This window comes from Anabrus simplex, chromosome 1, assembly GCF_040414725.1.
Source record: "Anabrus simplex isolate iqAnaSimp1 chromosome 1, ASM4041472v1, whole genome shotgun sequence".
NCBI lineage: Eukaryota > Metazoa > Arthropoda > Insecta > Orthoptera > Tettigoniidae > Anabrus > Anabrus simplex.
Window position 1 is genome coordinate 245,348,306 of NC_090265.1, and position 24,920 is coordinate 245,373,225.

A 24,920-nucleotide genomic window follows, 5' to 3' on the forward strand; every position below is an offset into this window, starting at 1 on the left:
GGGAATCTTCGAACAAAGTATTCAAGAGATGAATAGGAAACCTTCGTTCTGAGAGAGATGTCTACAACTTCGGCATGATGAAGAAATTCATCATGAAGGGGAAATTTCCTGGTAATGTAACTGCAAGCTGCCATATAAAACTCTCTTACAGAATTATAAAACATCTCTTCATCACAGTCATTATCTTTCAAGTATGCCCTAGCTTTTGCTCCAATTACCAAGTCCTCATTGGCTTTCTGGTATTTCCTCCTCTTGAATTCAACACTCAAAAGGGAGGTAGATTCTGACTGAAGAGAACATGGCTGAACAAATCTGACCAATAGGTCAGCTAAAAGACCAGTAAGTTTCCTCCTATGAAGATGTATGGCTGGAGCATCTTGTTGCAGAAATATATTCACAGAGTTAAAAACAGGAAGTGTACTCTGAAGAAAGTAGCAAAACAGTTTTGTGTGTGGGTCTTGTATGAAAGATTTCACAGTTTCAAACTGCTTGGTGGTCTCACTTTTATGGTGGGTCTCACTACAAAACATGAGTGTCAAAGCTTCCCACTGCTCAAGAACTCTATCAATAGACTGAAGAAGAGAGAGCCAACGGGTACCAACATATTTCAAAATTTTGTGACCCTCTGTGCCACAAACAGCCTGATAAACTTTCAACGTGTTTTGTCTTTTAGAACTCTTGTCAAGATAGTAATATAACTGAACCAAAAAGTTCTCTACATTGACTGGCAATTGGGCTGCTGCTTTTTGTGCACAGATGTGTATGAGATGACATGAACAACCCGGGACATAAACAGAAGAATGCCTGTCCTTCACATATTTGGCAACACCTTTATTTGCCCCTATCATTGTGTATGCATTGTCAGATGAAAAAGAAATGCAATTTTCCCATGGAATGGCTAAAGAAGACAAGTCACTATTAATTACAGAGAAAATTCCCTCACCAGTATTGTCGCTACTCTCTAACAATGACAATAGAAGAGTTGATATTTGACCTCTCTGAGCATTAAAGAAAGAGAGAACTATAGGATAAAGTTTAACTGCATTTGAATACGTACTGCCATCAGTAGCCAAGGAAAAAGGCGTTATTTGCAAAAGTTCACTTAATTCCTGTTTTGCCTCAGATGCCGTGTATTGAACTAAAGCAGAGGTTTTAGTTCTTGCACAACCATATTTCTGAGATATTTTCGAGTCGGGGAACATTGATCTAAACAAATTTCCAGCGTGGTCGTCTGAAACTGATAACGGAATATTATGCTCCAAAAGAAATGATGTGAACAATAATTCGGCATTTGTCACCGCAGTTTCATTACTTTTTACGAAGAAACAGACTGGTTTCGTAATTTTGATTCACCGTATGTGTGATGTTTCTTGGATTCTATGTGTCTTCTGCAATCATCTCGTCCACCGTGAGCCACAGACAAATCACACGAACACACACTACAGAACACGTGGTTTTCACCAACACGTGAGGCAAGCAAGCATGGCCATTCCTTTGTGTAACCGTCTCGATATTTCTGTAACACTGCTGTCTTCTTAGAAGAAGATGTAATTTGACAATTGCTCCGCTTCATTTCACAAAACCAATTACTACTTTTCGAATCAACGTCTAGGATAATTAGAATTGAAATGCGCTAAATATATACCATTCTTTCTACGAACACAACAGAGAGCCGAATGTGCGCACTGGAGAACAGCAAGGCAAGGAGTAGCGAGTAGCAAGGAGTAGGGCCTACCTCACGGCCGACTTGATACGTCATTCCCGCGTCATTCTAGCTAAGAGAGCAGCGTATATCTATGTAGCTGGCCGTGATTTCACAACGCTCGCGGGAAACAAAAGGAAGTGACGACCAAATAACTGCCAAATATGTTTGGTAGCCAACGTACAAGCATTGAAACGAGGCGGGTTGACCAGTAATGCTCTAAGAGATTGAACATTTTTTACTTCTTTCCTTTTTTTTTTGCAGAAATTAATTTTTATCGTGACAAGGTTGCTTTTCCGTAATAATTTCCCCTTCGACCGTAATGCCGTAATCGCGAAGTGAAATCCGTAATCATTACGGACAATCCGTAATAGTTGGCACCTCTGGTGTTATCATAGCCGGTACGGTAAAAATGTACAAGACACAAAATATTGGAAATTTAATTCTATATAACTTTAGTTATGGGGTATTTATCGATAGACCACTATTAATATAAATATTTGAGAATTAAATTTCACTCGGCGTGAATAAAATGATTTATAGCTTAGATTGTAGTGGCTCATCCCTGACTTTATATACCGATTTTCAATAAATTCTTTTCAGCCGTTTTTCGTGATGCGTGTCTCATGGACAGTCAAGATTTTCTTCTGATGACGCAGAGCACAGTTCTCTGTGAAACGTAAAGAATTTCACCTTATTTTCTTGACACTGCATAAGCCCAAAAGCCTATACAGTATCATGTCTATAAGTACGGGCCGTGAAAGCATCAATGGCAACAATAGTAGTCACTGTTGATGGTTTGTGCTTGAGGCACAGCATGTGTAAGAAAAACACCCTCATAGTCATATGCAATAATCAACATAAGCTTCACTCGACTTGGTTCCTGTCTAAATTTCTGTGGAATTGGTGAACCTAGGTGACACCATTCATTCGAATGGTGCTTAAATTCAGGCTTGTAGGCTCCTAGCCCCGTCTCATCAATGGTTACAACATGCTGTAGAAATGTGTCTCCTTCACTGCGGTATCTGTCCAGGTGGATGCCAGCCAGTGCATACCGGTGCCATTTCTGTACATTGGTGAGTTGATGTGGAAACCAATGGGACAAAATTTTCCTCTCGTGAACACATTTCATCAGTATATCCCACACTGTTTGATGACAGACTAACCTCTATGGATCCGGACAGTCCATTGACGGTCTACGGAAACGAGACCACTCAGTGTGTCAATATGGTCTTGAGAAATGGATGGCAGACCTGTGCAGTGCAAATCCGCAGTCTCATTCCAACCTGCACAAAATGCCTTGACCAACCCATCGGGCAACAGTCGTATATGGTAATGCATTCTCGCCACAGGCCTTACATAATCCTCGATAATATTCAGATGCATTTTTGCCATGGGCAAACTCAATTTTCATCCATGAATGCTGATCACCTTTTTAAAACAGAGACAACTGACATTCTTCACTTCATATATTAAAATATTTTACAATTAATTTATTGAGAACCACCTATTCAATACTTTGAAGTCTTTACGACTATGATACAATCATTATATTACAGTTTAAGCATATAATGGTACATGTTTCACCTGTCATTGCAGGCATCATCAGCCATAAATTCTATAATCTAGGTCAGGGCTCTGAAGTGGATGTTATATTAAAACTATTCTTAAAAACTTACTGTTTACAGTAATATACATTGATGTATAGGAACATTGTGGTGACATTTGGAATGAACTGGTCGAACATGTTTTGAAGTTCTAATGGGATGTCTTATTTATGTTCACATCAAATGGAGATAAATAAAAATATATTAACATTCATAATGTTGATAATTGAAGTCAAAGAGAATCACAATATTTACACAGGTTTTTTTAGTATATACAGGAAAACAATATTTTCAACTTAAAAAATGATTTGTGGGTTGCTAAAATCTTCTATAGAATAAAATCTTTTCTTAATGAACAGGAGTCTATCATTAATAATATATGAAGTGAAGTGCTGGTTAGATGGCAAGATAGCTAGCAGAGGATGCTTGATCAAGTCTCATTTAAATATGCAGTATGTTGCCTCGTTAGTGAAGCTTATAAATTTATCATCCGTGTAAGTCTGAAGAGGAGTTCAACTGGATTCTTCCTCGTACTGTAGGGGTGTGTCATTGTTGGCGGGGAGTGTGTCGGGTGGAGAGGGGTGGGCGGGGCATTAAGATCGCTGTTGGTACGCATAGGGGGAGGGGTGCGGCTAGGCGATGGGACAATAGCTGCTGTTGATATAAAGGTATTAATGCTGGATTTATAGTTGAAGATTTTTGAAAAGTTGTTACTGTTTATGTTAAGAGATGACAATAGGTTGGGAATTTGCACCATGACCGGGCCCTTTGATTCTACGATGTAATATAGATTTTGATATTTATTGAAGCGCTCGTCTAAAAAGATATAGGTGTTTTCAAATTCAGTCATTAAACTACACTTATTAATTATCTTTAAGATCTGAAGGTCCTGGTCTATAGTGGTGAAGCTATGCCCCGTTCTTTTCATATGAATACTCATAGCAGTGTGTTTGTTGTGCTTAGATGCGTTGTAATGCTCAAAGTATTTTGTTTGAAAGCTGCGTCCAGTTTTTTTTTTGGGAGGCTTGGTTGATTTCTGTTTAGTATCTTTTAAAGTAGCTAGTTTCTTGTCTAGAGTTTCTTGTTTTTTGTTTATAACATCTAACACTTCGTTGTTCACAAATCTTAGATAAGAATCCCATTCTAATGGGGGCATACTTTGGGCAACTTCTAGGTGAGTCTTGTATAGTTGTAGGTTCAAGAGCGATTTCTTTTTATAATGAGACTTGATCTCACTCTTTAACCAGATTTCATTATCTTTTGTTGAGTATTGTTGGTTTTTGAAAAAGGTCTGTTTTTTCTCCGTTTTCTCTCTGTTTTTTCTCTGTATATATATTGAATTTCAATACGTTCAAAATGAAAATAGTCACATGTAATTCTTCACTTCACCGCCACACAGCAACAACACTCCCAACTGGATACCCATCAAATGCACACTACACATCGACAACAGTGCTACCTGATAGCTACCATATCCTATTTCTGCATGTCCGATCTCCAACAAGTGTGTCGACTACATTGTGACTACTTTATTTACAGCCCTCGTATGACAACCTTGTAACTCGAATGTATTGATGAAAGCATGAAAACCTGCATAATAGTGGCTGCTTCAAGATCCAACCCATTTTCAGAAATCCCTATTATCTTTCCCGCTTTATATGTTAGCTTGATATTAACGTCAATTTCAGCCATAATTATTGTAGGCTAACAAACTTAATCATTCAAAACCAAAAGTTTAGGTCTTTTTGGTTAAATATATATATTTATTTTTGGAAAGAAAGAGTACCAGAGCCTTACAAACCAATTCTACGTAATAACTACCAAAGATATAAATAATGAGGTAGAGTCATGGTGCTAGTTTGACGTATTGACTGATAGGCTTCTGGACATGAGTTAGAAATTGTAGCAGCCTATGTTGGAGCCATGGTAAATACTGTACTGTATATAAGTTGAAAATGATAATTCCAATATTATTCAAAAGAATTCTGAAGACTTACTATATCCATATTACTATCAAGAATCAGGACACTGCAGTTATCCGCTTAAACATCTCGGTAGGCACATACATACTTCAGAAAAAGCATTCACTGATGGATTTCACCAATCTGTCCTTCATCAAATATTCTTCAAGAAAGAAATGCTATCATCCTTCATTACTTTGGTAAAACTAATCAGATGTTTGTTCTGAAGTTATCAAAAGTTGGTAAAAAAAAGCTTGTTCACAGCACTCAGCAAAATCAATCAATCAATCAATCAATCAATCAATCAATCAATCAATCAATCAATCAATCAATCAATCAATCAATCAATCAACCAATCAATCAATCAATCAATCAAACCGTCCATCATCACTGATCTGCATTTAGGACTGTTGCCCAGGTGACACATTTCCTATCAATTCTCCTTTCTCAAATGATTTCAAAGAAGTTAGAAATTTATCAAACATTGACCTTGATAAATTATTATTCCATTTCTTAATATTCATCTTCCTGTAAATGAATGTTTGTCCCAATTTGTCCTCTTTATCTTAATATTATGATCTTTCCTACCTAGAAAAGCTCCACTCAAGCTAATTTGTCTACTGTCACTCCATGCTATCTCTCCACCGGCAGCTCGGAACATACTGCTTGGTCAAGCAACTCAACGCTTTACTCATAAGTCTTCCTAGCCCAAAGTCTGCAACATTTTCTTAACACTAATCCTCTAACCTCTGTGATGTTAAACCACCAGCAGAGATAAAAAATGGTGTGGGTCCCATACACTGGAACCTTCTAATTGGGTCTTACCAGAGACTTAAATGCACAAATACCTCACACATATGGAGAGATCTGCAACTTTTATTTACAACCTAGTTAGTGTGATTGCCCCAAAGAAGATCTTTCCTTATATTAATACCTTAGTACTTACAGAGGTTCCCATGAGATACTTTCACCCCATCAATACAGTAATTAAATCTGACAGTATTTTTCCTCTTACCAGGTGAGTTGGCTGTGTGGTAAGGGGCACGAAGCTGTGAGCTTGCATCCGGGAGATAGTGGGCTCGAGCCCTACTGCTGGCAGCCCTGAAGATGGTTTTCCGTGGTTTCCCATTTTTACACCAGACAAATGCTGGGTCTGTACCTTAATTAAGGTCACGGCCGCTTCCTTCCCACTCCTAGGCCCTTCCTATCCCATTGTTGCCATAAGACCTACGTGTGTCGGCGCGACGTAAAATAAATTGTAAAAAAACTTTTCCTCTTGGTGAAACCTACAACCTGACTTTTCATCCTGTTTACCATCATCTGCTGTCCATCTCACAACATTGCTGGAGGTCTTTTCTGCAGCTGCTCACAATCCTGTCACGTATATACTACTCTATACACTATAACATCATCTGCAAAATACGACATCTGTGGTTCCAGTTCTTTACTCATATCAATCAAAAAAAAAAAAAAAAAAAAAATCTAAAGGTCCAATAACACTGCCCTGCAGGATCCCCTCTTAATGGTTATAGGAACAGATAATGCTTCATCAACTCAAATTCTCAGAGTTCTGTTTTCCATAAATTTAGCCCTTCATTCAACTACTCTTTTGTCAAGGCCAATAGCCCTCATTTTCATTAACAGTCTCTCATGATCTATCCTATGAAAAGCATTGAATAGGTCAATAGCGAACATATTCTTAAATAGCATTGACAACAAACTCTTAACCGACCACAACACACCAAGGGAATAATGCATTGGAGCAGATACATTGATGACGTAATATGTGCGTATGATAATGACGTTGCAAATGCATAACATTTACTGGACACCATAAACTCTTTCACAGTGCAACCAAGTTCACAATGGAACCAGAAATAAATGGGAAGATCAACTTTCTGGACATCATGATCAGCAGAAGTAAAGATAAATTCTTACAAGATATACAGAAAACCAACTCAAACATCACACACAATAAACAATTCTAATCACCCAACCTCACATAAGTTGGCATGACTGAACACGATGATAAACAGAGCAATAACTATACCAATGTGGAAAAGTGATTTTTACAATGAAATACAAATAATAAAACAAATTGCAGTAGAAACCAACCATCATCCCAACACAGTAGACCGGCTAGTAAAAGAAACAATGCGTAAACATAAACAAACTGCTACCTGAAGATGATACATATGTAGTGCTTGAATTCGTGAATAAAAATATGAACAAAATAGCTAATGTGTTCAAAAAGGAAGGGTTTACAATAGCATTCAGAACAAACAACACATTACAGAAAGAAATTGGTAATTGTAATCTGAATAAAAAAGACCATTTTCCTAAATCAGGAATTTATGAACTCAAATGCCAAGAACAAAATTGTAATGCCACATACATCGGCCATACAAAACATAATTCCGCACCATGACAAAAAAAAAAAAAAAAAAAAGAGCAATTAGATACAACAGACACTCAGCATTTGGCGAACACGAACACATATGACTGCTCACACCACTTCGCAGATATCAACACAAATCTAAACATTTTACACATCAACAATACTAAAAGAAAATCATTGAATGTTAAAGAAGGTATCATCACAAAAAAAAAAAAAGCCAACTATGCCAATCTCAATAAGCACACACATTTTAAAAAATTCTCCCCAATTTGCACTACTTAATTTCTGAACAACATTTCACACTTTTTGCATTAGTGCTTATTGAATCCCACTGGAGGTTACTCTGACTTACAAATCTGGAATGTGGGTTAGGATATTCTTATCTGTTGTTTACCCTGGGAACGCTGGAGTTTTCAATTTTTGATTTTTAATTTTATATTCCCAGCAATCACATATTAGAGAAAGTTTAAAAGTCATTTTTCTAAAAATTGGATGATTGTTTTCTAAATGATGACCTGGTATCGCACGGCACTTGACATAGCATTTTTTTTTTTGCTAGGGGTTTTACGTCGCACCGACACAGATAGGTCTTATGGCGACGATAGGATAGGAAAGGCCTAGGAGTTGGAAGGAAGCGGCCGTGACCTTAATTAAGGTACAGCCCCAGCATTTGCCTGGTGTGAAAATGGGAAACCACGGAAAACCATCTTCAGGGCTGCCGATAGTGGCATTCGAACCTACTATCTCCCGGATGCAAGCTCACAGCCGCGCGCCTCTACGCGCACGGCCAACTCGCCCGGTAACATAGCATTTTGGGTAAAAAAATTAAAATTGTTATCTTGTCAGAATACCATGAAATTTAATGCTTAATACTGTCACAGAATATCATTTACAAATAACTTAGCAATAACTAAAAGAACAAATGGTGTTTATAGGTTCATTTGGGACATTTGGGATACACTGTCACCTATTTCCACTTTTCACTCTTGTGAAATGACAAAACAGTAGTTTACACAGATGCCCACACCACACTTGATACATTCTGTGCGAATGCGGGATTCACATCCGGAGGCTGCACATTGGTTTATTAGAGCGATATAGTGATGTAGGCCATCGAACCTTAACGTATCCGATAGTCTAAAAAGAAAAGAAGTAAGATCAACTGTACTTATTTATCTTCAAAATACCACCCAATTAAACATATCATAATAAATATTTTGTATGTACCTTATTCCAATGGTGCTTCCACGGGACGTTAATGGATGTCGACTTGTCTTAGGAGGGTGCAAATAATGCCTCAGGTAAGTCGTTACAATCTCTCTCCTAAATTCCAGCTGCTTAATTTCAGTGCCTAATTTCCTTAACAGCATCCATGAACTGTTCAGCATAATGTCTAAAAGCCATGTAAATATTGGCCACCACCACTTTTTACCACTGATACCAATCCTATACAGGGCTACATTTTTGTCTATACGATCGGTGTCAGCCATAGAGCTGTTGTACTTCCTGAATAGTTTTGGAAATGGGACAAACAACACAAGATTTTTCTTCTTCTCAGCTTGACTGTACTGACTAACGTTTGACATAGGTTGTACACCACGGCAGGATGATATCACAGTAACAACTGCAAAATCAATCCAGCATACAACAATTATCCCTTCTTCTTTAGTTGTAGCGTATTCAGATGTTCCTCATTCCTTTTTCTTCATTTCAGTGGAAGAAGTCAATGAACGGTCTTTCGGAACTCAATTTTCTCGAAGGGTCCCAGTAAATCTGTATCCTCCAGAGTAAAGGTGATTCACTAATTTGAAACCAGTTAACAAACTGTCACAATAAATGCTATGGGGCAAATGTTGAAAGCCATCAGGTAGTCAGTCAGTCATAGGTACTAAGAGAGCTGCAGCTTTACCGAATTCGGTTTCATACTACGTATTCGCAAATGGATATTTTTTCCTTCATAAACTTGAAAAGACACTAAGTATCCAGTAAGTGTGTTCAAACACCACATTTTGAAGCCAAATCTGATTGGCTTCCCCCTTATGAGCTGCTTACACCCGCGTCTTCTGTAGTATGGTATCATGCACTCGCCGTAGGCCAAATCCTATTCTGCTGTAAAATAATGACAACATTTTTTCCCCAAGATATTTATCAAAGGTCCTAATTTCCATATTTTGACACCAACAGCCATAGTGTTGTTATCTGCAGAATGAATGAATCTCATTATTTGAAGAAAGAGACCTCGGTGCATGGCACTGCTGACCAACTCGTTGTGACTATCCACTATCGAGTCACACAATGCCATACCTGGCATTTGCTTTCTCTCACACACTTCTGTTGCCCTCTAGACCAGGCATCGTCAATCGAGAACGATATGCCTTCAGTGCCAGTTTGCTCCCCGCTCTCGAGGAAAGAGAGCAGCTTAGCGAGCAAATAGGAGAAATGCATGATGTAGTACGTACTGCAGGTCAGTGGTGCAAAGGTATAGCACATCTTTCTGGACAGGTTAGATTGTGACACAATATGCGTGAACTCATGAGAGGTGACACTAGTGTGTTTCCGTCTTTATCCTCACACTACACGACGTTCAACTCTAGTCGGTTAATGTTTCATTTACTATGGAAGAGATTTCAGCACAGCATAGGCCATCAATGCCAACAAGTTTCAAACCTTCTTGGGAAGAAGAATATTTAGTAGTTCAAGAAAATAACACACCAAAATGTGTAATACGTAATAAAATATGGAATTACATTTTAAAAAACATTAGAAGAATATAAAGAGGTTTTAATGTCACTATGAGAGTAGGTTTCACGATATTCAGGCATTAGAAAAGGATCTGCAGGTGTTTGGTATTCTCTTCTCAGTGTATGTGCAAATTGTTAGACCAGAACTGCAGCTAGAACTGATTGACTTCCAGTGTGATACTCAAATGAAAGTTAGGTTTGCAAACACAAACAGTTTGACTGAATTTTATGTTCGTTTTCCACGGAAGTGATTTCATAGATTGTACACATTTAACGCTCATATTGTAAGTATATTCGGTTCAATGTATTTATGTGAACATATGTTTTCATTAATGAAGATTTGTAAATCTAGACACAGAAGTAGGCTCACTGATGAAAACTTGAAATGTGTTCTGAGACTTGCCAGTATGCAAACGATACTACCAAACATTGACACACTAGTATCTAAATGAGCCCAAAGGTCCCGTGAAGGAGGAGCACACCACTGATATGTTTCAGTTTGTGTGTTTAATTTGTTGTCATAGTCATAAATGCCAAACAAATATTGAAATATATGTTAATGAGAGTGCAAAGAATATGTACAAATCACATAAATTGTATTTTCTTTTGGTAAATGTACATGTCCCAAAGCTTCAATTAATCATGGAAATGTATTTATTCAGGAAATATTGCACACTGCTGTATATTTCCTTTGTCAATGAATAATTTTCTTGTCCTGTTATTATACTCCACAATCTGTTTCCTGTTTGTCCCATATGATTCATGCTGCAAATTATTATTATTATTATTATTATTATTATTATTATTATTATTATTATTATTATAAAAGCTGTTGTTCATATGGTAACATTTCCGAGCGGCAAGTACAATACGGTCACGGTATGCAACCCGCCTGTCCGCTGCTCTCTCGTCACGTAACACCGGCACCCTAGAGAAACTATGGAATGACATCTGCTCTAGATCACACGAGCTTGTGACTCATTGAAGATAGACTGTTCTCAAGTCTTAATTTGTGATTTCATCCTCGTTTTATTGACATACTATAGTTTCAGACTAAGAGGTTCTCAACCTTGCTACAACCTCTCATTGTTTTAGCTTCATCATGTTTCACTTCTTTTTATATATTCTTTCTTATCATGTTTCAATGACACACTTTTAACATTGAATCAGGTAGTTTTTTAACATTTTTTCACTGATGATGGCTCAAAATGAGACAAAACATGTTTATTAAAATTACTCCATCAAAAGATGGATAAATGTCTTGAATAGAGGACGCAATGAATACTTTGTAAACTGAAAACCGTCAACACAGAATGATATTAATATCCTGTTTTTGTTTGCTATTGGCTTTACGTCACACCGACACAGATAGGTCTTATGGCGAAGATAGGATAGCCCTAGGAGTTGGAAGGAAGGGGCCATGGCCTCAATTAAGGTACAGCACCAGCATTTTCCTGGTGTGAAAATGGAAAACCACGGAAAATCATCTTCAGGGCTGCTGACTGTGGGATTTGAACCGTCTGTCTCCTGGATGCAAGCTCACAGCTGTGCACCTCTAACCGCACGGCCAACTCGCCCAGTTTAATATCCTGTAACAACTCTTTGAGAATGAATGCCTCATTCTCTTGATGTCGTCTTTTCCCAGGCACTTGCACATAGCCACTTAGAAGTAAAATGCAATGAATATTATAATTTCTTTAGGGGTTACTTTAGGATCATCATTTTTAAAAAGTGCATACTCGATGGCTTCAGAGCACAAGAAATTCACAATTTCATCTTCAAAAAACAACTCAAAATATTTTGGTCAGCGACATATTTTGAAAAGTGGAAAAATTTGCACTAGGGAAGTGGACTGTTGTGGGAACTAGGTCATCCACCATCCAGGTAGCTGGTGGATGAGATGATAATTTCGCTCTCTTTGCAGGCCATGAATCATTATCACACATGGATTCCCTACTGCTGCGCGGATTTGCTGCTTCAGTACTATTTCAGCTGGTACTTGGAGTTGACATTCCGTAATGTTATCTGCAAGCCCCCCTTCATCTTCTTAGTCGAATCTTCATCAAATAATACATTAGATTCAAGTGGTTCAATGTATATGGCTTCAGCATCAGTATCCTCTTCTTCAAGAACATGTAGAAACTCCTCAAGCGTCAAGGTGCTGAAATGAATTTCGCAGATCATTAGACGCAATACATCACACTCTCCTCATGCGTTATGATGTGGATTTTTTAGTAAAACCTGCAATTATAGAATTGCATAACCAATATAAATCAATATTTGTGACTACAGTATGAATTATTTCTTTAGAATCACCTTTAGCAGTAAGAAGGAGAAAAGGAACAGGAAGGTACGGTAAGCAGTGTGCAATACTCTACTGTACCAATGGCATCATTAGTGTCATAACAGCGAACACAGAAATGCTGACCAACTGCTTGCTGTTTCAAGTCATGGTCTGATACTTCAAGATAATAAACCACGGGACTGTCAAAATTTATAAACAAAATAAAACAACTTACCTTAGACAGGCAATCATTTTTATTCCTCTCAACACAATCTCAAATTCCAAGCAGTTGCTGCCGCCAACAAACACTCCAATAACACCCTCTGCATTGTAGGGAGTATCACCTTGACAATGTAAGGCAGAGTTGCCAGATTTAAGGTGCGAGTAACGATCAGTATGAGAAAATCTAAAGTAAGGTACATTGGTACCTTACGGAACCACACAGCGTTACCGGGTTAAACAGAGCCATTGCCACTCCAAACGTTTTAGTAGGTTATCATTTATCAGTAAAAATGATGTCTTACAACATACACTTCAATTCAATTCACACATTGCTCAATCAAATCATTAACATAAAAAAACACAAACTATCTCACACACATCTCTTAATAGAGATAATAACAACAAAAACAACAACAACAAAAACAACAACAACAATAATAATAATAAAACTATGAGTATAGTTCCACGAAAACCATTCACGTAGACGTAAATTGCAGAAGAAAAATTGAAGCAAAACTAACCGGTCCATTAAAAGCTCATTAGACAAACCCTAAATAGTTTTCAAAAAACAATTCAAATTACAATAATAATATAACAATAATGACCAGGGTTGCAGTGGTAATAGAAATAGGTTTCAGACTCACTCGTGAAATGACAAAGATGAAAGAGCATGTAACAGGTTACTTAGAAGGGCTTTTCACCAATACAGGAAAACAGTATTGCATTAAATTAGTTGTAAGTATTTAAATGTCTCAGGTGATGGTGGTGATTATTATTTTTTGCTAGTTGCTTTACGTTGCACCGACACAGATAGGTCTTATGGTGATGATGGGACAGGAAAGGGCTAGGAGTGGGAAGGCAGCGGCCATGGCCTTAATTAAGGTACAGCCCCAGCATTTGCTGGTGTGAAAATGGGAAACCACGGAAAACCATCTTCAGGGCTGCCGACAGTGGGGTTCGAACCTACTATCTCCTGAATACTGGATACTGGCTGCACTTAAGCTACTGCAGCTATCGAGCTCAGTAATTATTGTTTTAAAAGGAAGTATAACTAGGCAACCATCCTCTATATAACACTAATCAGAGAGAAAAATGGAAGGGATCCAACACTTCAATAAATGAAGGTATCGGCCAAAGAAAGACAAGTGCCACGAAGGGCGTGAAAATGAAAAACTCCCTAGCCCTCGAAAACCTAATAGCGTCAGGGTCGGAAAAGAACAAGAGTTAACCAAGGGAGGTCGGATAGAATAGATGAAAGGAACCAGGCACAAGTAAGTGGAAGCAATGCCAGGACTCAGCTAAGGGCCCCGTGATCGCCAACCCAAGCAGTTCAGTATTTTGGATATGAAGGCAAACTTTCGCTTACAGATGCTGCACAGGTAGAACTACTACCTGCATCTGAACTTAAGTCACTTACAATAACCATGTGGTCATCATCTCCAACTTCTTTTTTGTGAGTAAAATCTCCAGATTCCTTACAGTCCATTCGTTTGTTAAAATAACTGAATAAGGTCCTCTTCATCTCCGTGAAATAGACATTCTCTGTTTATTAAACTTAACTTTTTATGCACTTTATAAACTTAATCAAGACTCAAGATTTCCAGAAAGTAAAAGCCTACCTAAGAGGGATCAAGGAATAAAATAGAAAGAAAGAAATGATAAAACTATAAACGGCTAGTCATTTTTTCTGTTAATTTAAAAATTAAATATTCTGCCACGTTTAGAAATTTGAAGTAGGTAATATTCAATATCACACATTCCAGAGATTGATGAAACAGTGTAAGTAGAAACACAGTTGGCAGTAATGATTTGATACAACAGTTTTTCACTACCGGTACTGGCGTTTGAAATACTGTGGGAGATTTAAAACATTAAAATGTTATAAAACAAAGAAACTTCAGTCAATTTAAAGGGGAATAGGTTTCAGACTGCGCTCCATTTTTTCAGACAGGTTTCAGACTCCGTTCTGGTGTGTTCCGGCACCAGTGCATCCCTGATAATAACAATGAAAAAATGGTAGCTTAATTTGAATGAATTCAAATGTCAAATAACAAACTGCAACGCCACACATATAGGCCAAACAAACCAAATTCCCTCGCCAGATTAATAAAATAAAAATAATAAATAAATAAATAAATTAATTAATTAATTAATTAATTTTAAAAGAATTAACAAATAATAAAAGTAAGCGAAAATGACCAAACGGAAAATCACTGGTACAATAGGCAGACTATTGCTTATTAAGCTGATGATGATGATGATGATGATGATGATGCCTGTTGTTTTAAGGGGCCTAACATCTAGGTCATCGGCCCCTAATGGTACAAAATGAGACGAAATGTAATGACAAATTAAAAGTACAAAATCCTTCACTGACTAGAATTCAAGACATGAGGATGAAGAATGCTAGTTGCTTTACGTCGCACCGACACAGATAGGTCTTATGGCGATGATGGGACAAGGAAGGGCTAGGAGTGGGAAGGAAGCGGCCGTGGCCTTAATTAAAGTACAGCCCCAGCATTTGCCTGGTGTGAAAATGGGAAACCACGGAAAACCATCTTCAGGGCTGCCGATAGTGGGGTTCGAACCTACTATCTCCCGAATACTGGATACTGGCCGCACTTAAGCGACTGCAGCTATCGAGCTCGGTGGATGAAGAATGAATGGATGGATATGAATTTAAAACAATCAGTGGATCCGCAGTGCCTCACATTCACAGGAACTGACGTAAAACAGTAGTATTACTGAACAAGGGACTGCTTCTAAAGAACAATACTGAATCAATGATGCTTGCAGTCTAAAGGGGTCCAAAATCCAAGTCATCAGCCGCTCATAATGGTACTTATTGCTAGGAAAGTAGAACCATGATATTTGTCATGGTGCGGTACTAATCAAAAGTAGCATAGATTCGCGGTATTCCACACATTATGGTACTACTCACAGGTAATGAAATTCGCACATGTAATACAGACCTATGGTGTTTTGCACACTGCAGCACTATTTATGGGCAATGCAAACCTATGGTGTTCATCACATAAGTGTACTAACCACAGGGACTCTTACTATCCTGTGGTGTTCCTCATATAATGGGTACTAATCATAGGCTAGCCAGAACCATGGTGTGAGTGACATGGTGTCTATATGGTGTCGCTCATATAGTGGTACTAATCACAGGTACTGTAAAAGCCGACAGTGCACTCTAAGTGCGGGGCTGACCGCACAGTGCTCCTGCATGTTACTAATCAGAAACCTATTTGGTACCTAACATAGTAGTACTACGCGCAAGGAAAAGCGACCCATGGTGTTCGCCGCATGGTGGTACTAATCACAAGTAGTTTCATGGTTCTAATACAATCATCTCTTGGTCACCTCTTTTAGTCGCCTCTTACGACAGGCAGGGGAAACCATGGGTGTATTCTTCGTCTGCGTCCCCTACCCACAGGGGGTTGTGTGTTTGGTCCGCGAGAGGTATTTTATTTCCCTCAAGTCCGCCGGCAAGCTGGTTAGGACCCACCTATCTATCAACTGGGACGCGTCACGTGGGAGTGTCACCTCTCCCCCTGCTATGCCAGCATAGTAGTTTCGTGGACGCTTATTAAGAACCCTTGCTTATTTTATGAAAGAATTGTGATACGAGGATGATGATGATGATGATGAAGATGATGAAGATGGGAGTACTGAAAATAAAAACGTCTAAAAGTAAAAATCCAGCATGTCATTGACCTAACTAGGGTAGGAGGTGTGGCGTAGCGGAAGGTCAACGAACTGAACTGGCCAGCTGGAGTGGAAAGGAAACAGGACTTCATTATGATAAGTTCCAGATTTTTAAGTTCATAAGTATTTAAACAGAAATTTATATAAATGTTTATACTTTTCTAAATATCTGAGTGCGATTTGATAGAATCTTATGATGTTCTTTTAAGAATGAAACATGTTATTCTATTTTACATACATACATACATACATTATCATTATAGACTGTTATGCCTTTCAGCGTTCAGTCTGCAAGCCTCTGTGAATTTACTAAACGTCGCCACAATCCTCGATTTGCAACTAGTGTTGTGGCCTCATTTAGTTCTATACCTCTTATCTTTAAATCGTTAGAAAACGAGTCTAACCATCGTCGTCTTGGTCTACCTCTACTTCTCTTACCCTCCATTAGAGTCCATTATTCTCCTAGGTAACCTATCCTCCTCCATTCGCCTCACATGACCCCACCACCGAAGCCGGTTTATGCGCACAGCTTCATCCATCGAGTTCATTCCTAAATTAGCCTTTATCTCCTTATTCCAAGTACCCTCCTGCCATTGTTCCCACCTGTTTGTACCAGCAATCATTCTTGCTACTTTCATGTCTGTTACTTCTAACTTATGAATAAGATATCCTGAGTCCACCCAGCTTTCGCTCCCGTAAAGCAAAGTTGGTCTGAAAACAGACCGATGTAAAGATAGTTTCGTCTGGGAGCTGACTTCCTTCTTACAGAATACAGTTGATCGCAGCTGCGAGCTCACTGCATTAGCTTTACGGCAACTATTTTAATTAAGTTTTTTTTTTTTCAGGTTTAATACTGTTACCATGTTTTCTTGCAGGTACTATAAAAAATGTTTACTCAAAATTAGTTTTGACAGACTAAAGAACCTAACAGTTATTAAAAAAAAAAAAAAAAAAAGCAATAGTATTGTTACTGAATTTAATAACAGTGTTATGAATTTGTAGAAGAGTACATATCTGTTCATAAAATTTGCTACATGGCAAACTTGTAAATTCTTGACTTGCATGACAGAATACATTTCTACTAGTAATGCTGTTATACATAATAATATTTGAAGTTTCTGCTGCACGAAACAAGAAAAACGACCTGAATACTTGCTGTTTAACAAGACTCAACTCTATGTATACAGAATTAAACCACAGGCATTTCAATAATGCAGAGAGATTTCAGTTAAATTTTAGCATTCCTCTATTGATGGTAGGCTATCTATTGACAAACGAGGGTATGTTTTCATCAATAGTCCTCTTACAGGTCCTAAACCCAGAAAATAACAATATTCTACACCATGCTAGCATAAATCAGAACAGGAATGTTACAATTAATTCTTTCCTATACAGTACTTGTAACGGTCAGGTAGAGCAATTCATGAATGGAAGTTGATAATTTAGTGAATTTTTCATACAATGAAAACTAGGTATTATATAAAAATATGCTTTTATTTTTTTAAAATCCATTGCTGTATTCAAACTAAGTTTGTACATGGTGAATGTGCATAAGAACATAGCCATTATTTCCTAGTTTACAGAAAATAACAACATTATGATGAGATGAAGAAAGAGAAGTCTCGAGCAAGATGAATGCTGCCTTTATTTGAAAATGATCAATCTCTCTATATATCACCTTTCTATCTAATTACCGACCAGGTTTCAATTTGATAAATAATTGAAATAAAGAGAATAAACTCACATGCTGAAAATACTTTGAAGCAGCTATCTTGTTGACCATCCTAAGAATCTTCTTTCCTGTGCCACCTCCAGTACCAGAGCCTGTAGCCCTAAAATGTAATACATTAATAAAAATTAGTTAAACAAGTATAACATATTAAAGGTAACATATATATTGAACCATATTAGACAGCGATCCCTAGACCCCATTTGAACGAACATAATGAGCCAAAGATATTCCCTGGGAAGCTTACGGAGAAACGCCTGCGAGGGAAGCCTTCTTTTGTTATGCAAAGCACACAAAGTAATGGCTAAGAAACAGCTGGTGAGAGAATGAGCGAAGAGCTGCAACGGAGACTGAGACATGTGAATTTGTTTTATACGATGGCCCCTAGTCAGCTAATGCTCGACAACTATGAGCAAATCCAATGTCGAAAACTTCCCGAAAATGGCCAAGATTCCCTTCATAGGGCCATTTTGAGTCAAACCAACGCCGGGAGAAATACTAACATAATTTACCAAGCATTGTAGGACTCTCATTTGCAATAATTAAGTGACGGGAAAGACATTACAAACTCGTGTATATCCATTATGAGAAGTAGGTCACCACACAAAGAATTAGTGTCTGCTTCTCAGTGATTACCCTGGACGAAGGGTGGGGGACAGAGTCCTAAAAAATCCTAAGACGGATGCTCCCCAGGGTCTTGTATCATCTTAAATCAAATGCAGCGGCGACAGGTGTGTATCAGCAAGTGCCACAGCTATTAACAATAGAGCCTTCTTACAGAATTGTACAAAATTATTTTGATATCCTCCTAGTCAATACTATAATATTTTACGTACAATTTTGTCTTAACTGTCAATATGGATCTAACATGAGATTCAAAGTCTGTAATGCAATGGAGCCTTTGCGAGTGGAATATTTCTATAGTTTAATGTATGCATAGTGAAGTTGAAACGGACTGGTGAGCTTAGATAGGACAACAAACTGTATGTGTGTATCCTGGAACTGTGCTAGGTAGGTAGTAAAGGTTGTTTGAAATAAACTAAAATTACAGTCGGGAGGAAAGTTATGGCTGCCTCTAGGCAGCAGAGTTACTATCCGCTGGGAGTGAACAGACTAAACTGACTCAGGCGTAAGCAAGCCTGACTCTTATGCATAGTTGCGAGTTTGAGTCCAGAGTGCAGTATTCGCAGAACACTTATTTTCAGGTAGAACGCGAGGACGAACAGTACTGCAGACATGAATAATAATTGAATGGTTGTTCCCTGCCACAGCCACGCAGCAGCCTGCCCAATCAAGCAGACAACACCATCAGCATGCTGATCATCATCCCAATGGAAAAAGAAGAATCTTCTCTCAAATCAGCATTAGTGCCATCATGCGCTAAACCACGTGTGATGGCCCAGGGAGGGTGAATTCCATCAACAAGATGGGAAACAGATAAGTTCCGATCATTTAAAAAAATGTAAAATAGTAAGTTGTCGCACCCAGCTTTGTAAATATTATAAACAACAATTATTTTTAACACCAAATCACAGCAATTTCTTTGTCTTAATGGCTGGAGTCAGGTCAAATTAATGCATGTGGGGTTGTTTTATGTGTTTGGACTGCCTACCGGGGGGTGATGGATAGTTAGTTAGATTGATTGATTGATTGATTGATTGATTGATTGATGTTTGTTGTTTAAAGGGGCCTAACATCGAGGTCATCGGCCCCTAATGGTACGAAATGAAATGACAACTTTAAAGTTCAAAATCCTCCACTGACCAGAATTCAAAGCGTGAGGACGAAGAATGAATGGATGGAGGGATATGAATTTAAAACGATCAGTGGATCCGACCCACAGTGCCTCACATGTACAGAAGCTGGCACAAAACAATAGTATTACTGACCAAGGGACTGCTTCTATAGCACGATGCTGAATCAATTATGCTTATAGTCAAAACGGGTCAAAAATCCAGGTCATTGGCCTCTCATAATGGTATTGATCGCTAGGAAAGCAGAACCATGTTATGTGTAATGTTGCGGTACTAATCAAAAGTAGTGGAGACTCGCGGTATTCCACACATTATGGTAATATTCACAGGTAGTGTAATGCGCACATGTAAAACAGACCTATGGTGTTTCGCACATTGCAGCGCTATTTACAGGCAACACAAACCTATAGCGTTCCTCACATAAGAGGACTAATCACAGGGACACTATCCTGTGGAATTCCTCACATAGTGGGAACTGAGCATAAGTAAGGCAAAACCAGGGTGTTGCTAATCCCATGGTGTCGCTCATATAGGGGTACGAATCACAGATACTGTAGGACCCACCTCCTGATTCACACACTGTCGCTACTAATCACAAACCTATTGCGTACCTAACATAGTGGTACTACGTGCAAGTAAATGCGACCCATGGTGTTCCCTGCGTGATGGTACTAATTACAGGTAGTGTCATGTTTCTAATTGGATCATCCCTTGGTCGCCCCTTTTAGTCGCCTCTTACGACAGGCAGGGGATACCGTGGGTGTATTCTTCGTCTGCATCTCCCACCCACAGGGGGTGATGGATAGTTAAGGGAGTGTAAATATTGTATAGTGATCATGTGTGTTTAGTTGTCTCAGGTTATATGTATTTTGTTTATACATTAATATGGTCATTTGCGCTAGTGGAATAATCAAGTCCACAGTAGGGTCAAATGGTGAATTAAAGAGATAGGAGGCATCCAGTAGCTCTAAACATGCATGCAGTTGTCTTCTGTAAGTTTATTTTTATTGCATGAACTTCCAGATATTAACAGATGGAGCAGGCGTTAGCCTGTATGCTGGCATTTGTAACATGTTACAGAACCATGGTCTTCTTAATAATAAGGCAGATAGATTAGCAGAGTGCCGGCCCAGCGGTGTAGGGATAGCATGCCTGCCTCTTACCCAGAAGCTCCAGGTTCGATTCCCAGCTAGGTCAGAGATTTTTACCTGGAACTGGGGGTTGGTTTGAGCTCTATTCAGCCTACAAGATTACAATTGAGGAGCTATCTGATGGTGAGATAGCAGGCCCGGTCTAGAAAGCCAAGAATAATGGCTAAGAGGATCCGTTGTGTTGACCACACGACACCTAGTAATCTGCAGGCCTTCAGGCTGAGCAGCGGTCACTTGGTAGGCCATGGCCCTTCGAGGCTATTGCGCCACAGGGTTTCGTTTGGTTTGGATGGGCAGAGTTAGTGACATTATTCCGGACATTATCGGGGATGAACCAATGAATAGCGGGGATTGGTAAAGGAGTGCTTAGTTCACTCTGAAAGACTTGGGTTCGATTCCCTATTAGGAAGTTGAAAAATGTAAGTAATTTAAGGAACAAGATTTCCACTTCTGGAAGGGCACATGGCCTGCATAAGAAATAAGTACTACTTTAATTCCTGGGAGCGAAGACAATTGGGCATAGGGCTAACAACTCTACCCCATCAAGTTCTGAGGTTACAGAAATAATCAGCAGAAATACCTTCCACTCCTCCAAGGACCTTTAAGACCTGTATGGTGATGGTTTTGCTTTTTTTTAAACTACATAATGCCTACTAGTAAAGTAGTTAAATAATATTTAGCTATTTTAATTGTATAAAAAGTTCACAGAGCAAGCTGGTCGCATGGTTAGGTTTGCGCATCTGTGAGCTTGCACTCGGGAGATAGTGGGTTCAAATCCCACAATTGGCAGCCCTAGTTTTCTGTGGTTTCCCCATTTTTATGCCAGGAACATGCTGGGACTGTAACTTAATTAAGGCCATGGCTGCCACCTTCCCAGTCCTAGCTTTTTCCCATCCTTGTGTTGCCAAACCTTTTGATGTGTTGGTGCAATGTTAAATCACTAGCTAGTTTATAAAAAGTGCAATTAATTTTCCCATTTGAAAAGCCTCTTATTATTATTTTAGTATGGGAATACCTTAAGTAGTAAATAAAACCTGTTCTCATCCTGTTGATCTTATTTTAACGATAAGTGAGTGCCTAACTTTATAGACAAATAAAACTCCATGGGCAATATGCTATCATGATGCATTGCTATGATGTCTTATATGAAACCTTCCTATGAGGAACTTCAGGGTAATTTTCTCACATTAGGCCACCTCTGGACCCTATGCATCTGGAAATTGAAAGTTGATAATGTTCTACACGTAGCACTACAACTGAAAAGCCTACATACCTTCTCTGCCCTCCTGTAGATGAGATCATAGAAAACATCCATGGTATGTCCTGCCAGTTGCGAGAGGCAACTCAACTAAAAGTAGCACTCTGTAGGGCCTCTGAACTTTGTAAATAGGGGATCATTGCTGAGTCTAGCAATGCTTCTCCTTATCTTAATACCTTTACTCACTTTCTTTCACTTTCTACTATGATTAAAGTTATGATGCGATGGCTTTCTACTTGTATTTTGTCTTAAAGTGTAATTACCTAATCTGTTATATATTTTATTCTGATTAGAATTAAGAAATGATGGGGCATAACAGTTGAGTGGCACCTCACCCAGATGGCCACAGTTTGAATCCTGACCAGCCCTCCCAAAACACACAAAGTGTCCCATTAGACCAATAGTAAATTTCAAAGATATGCCAAGTTACAATTTAAGCAAACAACTCCACCAAATTCTAAAAGAAAAACCTCACAGAAGATAGGCTGATTAAAAATAGCATAGAATGAATTAAAGAACTAAGAAAACTTAAAATAACAGAGAGCAAGCCTTTGCAATCAACAACATGCACACCAATGTACTAATAGATGGATACATTAAAATTACAGAAAACCATATAAAAGAAAACACTTCACTACAAGAAACTAAAGAAATAATTAACCTTCTTAGATCAGCATTAAACCAAAACTTCTTTACATTCAATGACAAAAGCTTTTGTCAAAAAGAAGGGTTAGCCATGGTCTCACAATGATCAGGTACAATAGCAGACATTTATTTACATAACTTTGAAAACATTTTCTTACAACGTATAAATCTCATTATTGGTCCGTATTTAACAACTTATATTTTTCATTTGAAACTTTTCAATACAACATAGTTTTTATTCTACATAAAAAACTTTACATTGTTACTTTTTTTATGGGACAGGTTTTGCCCACATTTTGGGCATCATCAGCCTTAGTTCATAACTCAATGAATCATAATATCTAGAATCCTGGGTATTTGTATCCATATAAAATCTTTAAAAATTAACATGCTGCCTTCGATGTTGTTTAAAAAAATGTTTTCGTATAATTATATGATTTATGTAGACACTTGGCTATTTCATTATTATTCTGACTGGTGGAATATGCAAAAACAATGATAATAAGTATAATTTTTTTGTTAACAAATAAGCATTGATTAAAACCAAATTGCTAATGTTTATAACTTATTGAAAGACTGTGGCTGGTTTAATTGTGCAGTCTTTACTGTCCCAATGGCATACTATTCCTTGGTTGATTGAATACGTAAACTTGAAGTCACAATTTTTGTGCTCCCATTAGAAATAGTGTCAAACTTGAGTACCAATATAGTTGGTCCGTTATTGGACATTATGAATTTCCAGCTAACTCATTCCTGGTTGCCAGCGTTTCGCCCCCGTGTGCTAAGTTGGGCTCATCAGCTGGTAAATAGCAAACCCACCAAGACGCATGGCTAGTGCATACCGTGGAGGCCACTGCGTAGGCTACTTGGAACCACCAACAGTGCCAAAGCACTAGGAGAGACTTTGTCTCATTTTCAAAAATTGATGCCTGCCTGGCCATCAGATGATAAAGATGTTGATTCCCACAGAGAACCTGAAATATTTGTTCCGAATGAGTAAATTTATAATACCAATACAGTTGGTCCGTCATTGGCCATTATAAATTTTCCAGCTAACTCATTCCTGGTTGCCAGCGTTTTGCCCCAGTGTGTTAAGTTGGGCTCACTAGTTTGTAAATAGCACACCCACCAAGACGCATAGCTAGTGCATACTGTGGAGGCCACTGCATAGGCTACTTGGAACCTCTGGCAGTCCCAATCCACTATGAGAGACTTTGTCTCATTTTCAAAAGCTGATGCCTGCCTGATGCCTGATGGGACCACAATTAACACAATTAAAACTCAAGACGGGCAATTCAGAACCGGAGAAGAGGAATGTTGAGCAAGGACGTAAACATTCTCCATGACAATGCTCGCCCACACGTCGCCCGGCAAACCGCTGCTCTCAACAGTTTTAGCAGATCATCATCACCCACCCGCCCACCCTATAGTCCCGACTTGGCACCCAGTGACTATCACTTGTTCCCTAAGTTGTAAGAACATTTGGCTGGAAAGTGATTCAGCACCGATGATGAGGTGAAAGATGAGGTTCACAACTTTCTGAATAGCATGGCAGCCAGCTGGTATGACATGGGCATACAAAAACTGTCACAGCGTCTACAAAAATGTATCAAGCGAAATGATGATTATATGGAAAAATAGCTAAATGTTCAAGCTGTAAAATGATGTAAGCCATTGTAGATATAAACAGGTCAATGTATTAATAAAAAAATAGGAGACCTTATTTTTGAGATTACCTTCGTAAAAGAAGCAAT

The 24,920-nt window shown here is 38.4% G+C and overlaps 1 protein-coding gene across 1 annotated transcript in view; it reads right to left on the bottom strand.

Moving 5' to 3' along the window:
• The window catches only part of LOC136862482 (testis-expressed protein 2), a 483,604-nt gene that overhangs the window by 38,678 nt on the left and 420,006 nt on the right, over window positions 1–24,920 (bottom strand). The window contains exon 13 of the mRNA XM_068225772.1: window positions 18,370–18,461. Within this exon, the coding sequence (XP_068081873.1) occupies window positions 18,370–18,461 (92 nt within the window). The remainder of the gene's footprint in view (window positions 1–18,369; window positions 18,462–24,920) is intronic.